This window comes from Hemiscyllium ocellatum, chromosome 34, assembly GCF_020745735.1.
Source record: "Hemiscyllium ocellatum isolate sHemOce1 chromosome 34, sHemOce1.pat.X.cur, whole genome shotgun sequence".
Classification (NCBI taxonomy): Eukaryota; Metazoa; Chordata; class Chondrichthyes; order Orectolobiformes; family Hemiscylliidae; genus Hemiscyllium; species Hemiscyllium ocellatum.
In genome coordinates this window covers 24,713,487-24,719,881 of record NC_083434.1, presented here as the reverse complement: position 1 = coordinate 24,719,881, position 6,395 = coordinate 24,713,487, and the positions used below count along the sequence as shown (strand labels likewise).

Here is a 6,395-nt window from a genome sequence, read left to right as displayed (position 1 = left end):
TAGTTGTTTTTCTGCAACAATGCAAGAAGGCTAAAGTTTACGCATGGGAATTAACCTCTGAACTATTTCTAGGTTATTATAATGTTTCTGACATAACAAGACCAAAACTGTACACTACACCAGATTTGGTCTCTCAAACACTGTATGCAACAATTGCAACATTCTTTATATTCCATTTTTTTTTGCAATGAATGATAACATTCCATTTGCTTTCCTAATAATTGGCTGTAACTGCACATTAATTTATTGTGATTCATGTGCCAGCACTGCCAGATCCCTTTGTTTTGAAGAGTTTTGTAATGTTTCTCCATTTAAATATTTTGCTGTTTTTCTGTTCTTCCTGCCCAAGTGGACAAGTTCACATTTTACTCAGTCAGCCATTTTCTTTTGCCCACTTACTTAACCGAGTTAATATTACCACTGAAGTCTCATGGTCTATTTATTACAAGTCTCAAAATAAAACTTTATTAATGTAAAGTGCTGGTAAATGATTTGTGATTGGATTCAGATGTACAAGTTACTTTGCCATCTGTGCTTCCTGGTTCAATTCCTAAATGGCTTAGCTTTGGTTGTAAGATTGTGCTTTCTTATTTTAATTTCCATCTTTTTAATGTTATTGTTTCTCTCTGTCCATCCTATCAAATCCCTCATTAATTTTTAAGCACCCCAGTTGGATCAACCTTCAAGCTTTTATAAATAAAGAATTACAAGCTAGCTTTATGCTATCTTGTAAGCCAACCCTTTAAATCTATTGTCTTGTTGAACATGTGCTGGCATCCCTACTAAAGCCAATGTATCTTTCCTGACTTCCATTGCCTAAAACTGAACACAGAATTGCAAATGAGGTTTAGTCAATGTTTTGTGCAACTAAAGCTCAACTTGTATTTCAACTTCCTTAAATTAAAGGCCAGTGCTTCATTTTCCTTTTAGATTACTTTGTATACCTGCATAATAACATTTAGGGATTAGTATACTTGGATATCTAGATTCCTTTCCGCCTCTACTTCTTATCTCTTCCGTGAAGAAAATATCCCATCTGTGCGGTGAAAAGTGGGCAACTTTTAAGTTTTTATTATTAAGACTACCATTTCACCAGTCTACATCTAGATTAGCGAGTGCTAATGAATCATTGTTGAAGGAATACGAATATTAGTTAATGATGCCAACAGAACTTAAGAATTTGTCACAATGGAGACCTTTGATATTACTTCTTCTGGGTCAGTGAGTCTATTTAGAAGTAGTTATGAACTTTAAATGGTGCAGTAAAAAAAAATCAACTGGGTAAAACTTTTAAGGATTTTATAGGAAGACTAATCTTAAAGACTAAAAGCTAAAATCATTCTATTTCATTGATTTCTAATTGCTCATATTTTGGGGAACCTCAACAGCATATTTCTGGAATAGTACTGACAGCAACTTAGGTCTTTAACTCCAAATATTCAGAGGAGTAATGACAACTAAAACTATCTGTCATAATACCTGAGGGAATTTTCAGGTGTTTGGCTGCTTGATGTCTACTGGTTGCTGCTTTGTAACGTTTCCAGTCTTACAGTGAATATGAATAATTTTTCCTAATCCAGTCGGATATTTTTCCAAATCTGTACGATTGCAATAATAAACATTGGTTATTTGAGACAATCAGAAAAATTATTTGCATTGTTAATGATCTAGCAATTGTGTGAGGGCTTGAATAGTGCACCCTTTGGAGGAACAGGGCATCACTGACAACAACTGAATTTCTATTTTAAACTGCAATCACGTGAATATTGGAGATGCTGACAATTCCATGGAGTAATGATGGTGAACACTACTGGTTTCCTTGTCATTGCAAATGTAAAGTATGGGTCAACTACAAATCAGTAGTATTTCTAGTTTAACCACTTCTTTCTTGAACAGGAGTGTTGTGTGGCCTGTTTTCAGTCTCCCAAAAGGATTTGGATTTCTAAAGAGCATTTAAATTTTATCATCAGAATCATTTCTATTTAAAAACTAACTGAGGTATATTTTAAAATTATTGCTGTAGTAAAAATCTGTAGGTGCAAGAACTTTGGGTCAGTTTAAGTTGAACAAAAGTCAAGATTAGAGTGGTGCTGGAAAAGCACAGCACGTCAGGCAGCATCTGAGGAGGAGGAAAATCGACATTTCGGGTAAAAGCCCATCATCAAGAAGGAACTTAAGTTGACAAGAGTCCAGTTAATGAATTTTAAGTTTGGATAATTCCATATTGACTGAGTACTATAATTGAGTAATAGAGTCATAGAATCATAAGCACGGAAACAGACCCTTCTGTCCAGCTATGCCAACCATAATCCCAAACTAAACCAAGTCACACCTGCCTGCACTTGGTCCATATCCCTTATTATTCATATACTTGCCTAAATGTCTTTTAAACACTAACTGTAAGCACATTTACCACTTCCTTTGGAAATACATTCTACACAAAAATCATCGCTGTGTTTAAAAAAAAATGCCCCTCAAGTCTCTTTTAAATCTTTCTCCTCTCACCTTAAAATTTGCCCCCTAGTCTTGAAATCTCCACCCTAGGGAAAAGACACCTGCCTTTCTATAGCCCTCATGCTTTATTAATCTCTGTAAGGTCACTCCTCAATGTTTTACACTCCAGTGAAAAAAGTCCAGTCCATCCAACATCTCCATATAACTCAAACCCTTCACTCCCAGCAACATCCTGGTAAATCTCTTCTGAACCCTCCTCACCTTATATATCTTTCCTATAACATATCCTTCCAAATACCCTTCCTATTGTGTAGATGATTAGTACTATAATCTGGGGCACTGACTTACAGACTGTTATCCAGAACTGGGGAAATGTTATACAACACTAAACCTGTTGAATCTATGCTTGAACTCTGAATCTGAAGAACTTTAAAGAACTAAGGTTCCTTCAAGGCAAGAAAATCTTAAAATAGTGATAAAGATAAGATATACATCAATATTGAAAGCATTTCCTCTGCATTACGGATTTCTTTTATGTTAAGCTGTTCCATTGTTAACATTAATTAGTAAATGTTATACATTTGATACAGACAAATAAATCTCTAACATGTAGTAAAGTACTGGGGCTATTTTAGCTAACCTAAAATTGTTCCATATGAGGCCTTGTTTCGTATTCTAAGCCTGTATCTTGAGAGTTCTTAAAATTAAGAGGTTATCTAACTGACTATTGAGAGTGTAGATGGAGAAAAATATTTACATCTGGTGGCAAATGTAGAACAAGATGGCAGTGCGCCAAAATTGGAATGAGTCTGCTTAGTGATCCTGTCAGGAAGCACTTTTCATGCAAAGGATATTAGATATTTGGAATGATAATTAAATAATTTCCTGAAATGCTATTGTGACTGCGTGGCACTGAAAAGTTTAATTACAATTGATTGATACCCTTATCAACCAATTGAAAAGGGTATCATAAGGTGACATACATCATAAGGTGAATAGATTAAGTTAGGATATGGATCAGCCATGGTTTAATCGAATATCAAATCACCAGACACAAGATGGGGAATAATTGGCTCCTTATTTGTTTGGCAAAAATGCAATTTAACCTTTTTTTTTAATTACTTGGTTTGAATTAAAAATGAACAACTTTAAATGTTGCCATTATGGATTCCCCTGCATACGCTGCTACTTTGCTGAATGAGACTCATGTCTTGGTGAAATACAATTCGGAAGTTGGGATGTTTTACTGCAATTATTCAAGTGCTTAGTGAGACCATACTTGGAGTATTGCTGCAATTGTAGTCATCTTATATAAACTGGATATACTTGCTGGGGAGGGCATGCAACAAAGTTTCATAAGCATCTCTGCTGTGGAATGGCAGGACTTTTCCATGAGGAACTATTGGTTCAACTGGGGCTGTGTTCACGGGAGGTTTGGAGAGGGTCTGATTGAAACGTATACCATTCTAATTTGAGTGACAGACTAGATGCAGGGCAGATGTTTTCCCTGGACACTCTAGAACCATGGAGCGTAGTCTCAGGATATGTGATAGGCCATTTAGGATTGAGATGAGGGAAAGTTTCTTCACTAAAATGGTAGTGAATCTGTGAAATCCTCTACCACAGAGGTGGAGGCCAAGTCACTGAACACACTCGAGATTTGTTCAGACTTTAAAGACATTTAAGAGGTATGGGGAGAAAGAGGATTAGTTATGATCATATGGTGTAGCAAAGCAGGCTCAAAGAGTCAAATTCCTGTTCCTGTTGAGACATAGAAACAGGAATAGGCTGTTTCTATGTCTCAACTTTCTATCCTTGTACGGTCCCTTGCAGATCAAGCGCCACAACTTAATGGGCAGACAGAAATTTCAAAGAGTACGAAGGGAAATTATACCAAAGTGCAGTATCTTTTGAGCAATTATGTCATACAAATGCAGCCATAATACAGTAGAGGCTGGAATTCTGAAATAATACTAGAAAATGCTGCAAATGCTTGGCATGTACGTAGCATCTGAAGAGAAGAAGTTAGTGTTTTGACATTAGTGTCTTTTATTTTAAGCAGCTTTGGAAAAACATAGAAATTTAACAGTTTATAAACAAGTTAAAGCATCAATATGAAATGCATTGAATTGCTTGACCGTGTTAAAGGGTCTAGATAAATGTAAATTGCTGCTCTTGAATTCTTGCTTTTATTTTTAACAGACACCGCCAGATTTAACTGTGTAAAGAGCATCTGAAGTTAAAGATGTACAAATGGTTCGAGGACCAGCAGAAGTTATGTACACAAGTCAATCTAACAGGTATGATTATCTGAAAGTTTATTCATGTTAAATTGAGTATATATTGGAATACACTAGATCCTTGGTGTCGAGTGTGAATTCAGACTAAAAACATTTTTGGGAAAGCTTAAATGGCATCAGTTGCACTTTTCAAGTGCATTTAGTATTCATCTTTAAACTGTAAATTGGCAAACCCCTCATGGCGCTGTTTGTTTGGAACTCACCATTGCAAGGAGGCCATTCACCAGTTTGCTGAAGATAATTATTGAATTCTGAGACCATAAAGTAAAATTTTTTATCCCATCAGAACTTTATGTATCCTCTTTTATGCATATGATGGGTCTCCTGTGCCATTGATAAATTGAACTCTGCTCGACATCATGGCAGGATGGCTATTGCTGAAGTATCATTGTAATACATTGAGGGTGTTGGATCTGCTCCATAGGGGCAAAGTTTATTTGCAATCGAGTAAATATTAGATGAGGATGTGACAAAAGACTGTTTTTGTGTAACCAGCAAACAACGTGACTTTACACTATTAGCCGCATTGATCAGTTACATTTAAATTCTACACTTGGTATTATGTTCAGCTCCATATTTGAACACCATACACTCCTCAGTCATCTGAATTGGCCCCTGGTCAGACTGTTGAATGCAGCTTAGAATATAATATTCTCTATAATTAAGATCTTTTAGCGTCAATCCAAATCTTGTGTTACACATAGCAAACTCCAAATGTGTATGAATTTTATTGTTGCCACGCTACAAGTTGTCTTTTGTTTATTTCAATAAACCAAACAGTCAATCATTAAAAAAAGGCATGATGTTTACCCCACCTTGGCGGTGGTAAGAGGGAGATTAGAAGGAGAAATAATAGGGAATGTTGGCGGTGATGAGATACTGTCTCCCTAGGCAAGAAGGTCGATGGCCTTCTCATCTTAGGTGGTAAAGAACACACCATTGTCATCACCAAGAAAATCTCACCAGCTGGCCATTGAAAAGCTGGCCAGTTAATGGACACCACCTCACCAATTAACTTTCTTCCCAGTGGGTGAGAAATGTGGCTAGTTTTCCGACTGGCAAACCAGGGCGAACTGCCGGGTTAAGGATAGGCTTCCAACAGCCCCAAACTAGGGGCAATTGAGGTGGGAGGAAATAGGGGTTGTCCCTGAAAGCCACGCTTGCTGCCCTTCACCCGTACCCTTTCCAACTCCCACTCTGTGGGAAGAGTGTAGAGAAGAGCTGGGCTTTTCAGGAGTAGACCTCAACCTTGACTTTTAGGGTCCAGAATATTGAGGCCTGTATTGAGGCCTCTGGATATTGAGGCCTGTAATTCTCGAAGAAACCTGGCTTATACTCTGCCTGTCAGATCCTAATGAGCTCTTCAATGGCCAGCAGGTGAGATTTTCTTGGTGATGATAATAGTGTGTCCTTTACCATCTAAGATACTCACTTCTGTATTTTTGAAAAAATCATGTTAGTCACATAATGGTGTTAAGTTTTAGAGTGATTTAGTTATGTGCTACTTCTGGCACTTAAGATGCAACAAACATAATTGAAACAAACGATATTTGTAGAGACATGTCCTGTTGTAAACGTATTGCCACATTTCTGTGCATGAAAAGACACAAGTTAAGATATGATATTTTGTTTTGTTTTCAA

General features: G+C 36.8%; 1 protein-coding gene across 1 annotated transcript in view; it reads left to right on the top strand.

Moving 5' to 3' along the window:
* The first annotated feature begins 4,699 nt into the window (after window positions 1–4,699).
* Window positions 4,700–6,395, top strand: part of LOC132832156 (NFX1-type zinc finger-containing protein 1-like) — a 60,007-nt gene continuing 58,311 nt past the window's right edge. The window contains 1 exon segment of the mRNA XM_060849905.1: window positions 4,700–4,754. Within this exon segment, the coding sequence (XP_060705888.1) occupies window positions 4,700–4,754 (55 nt within the window).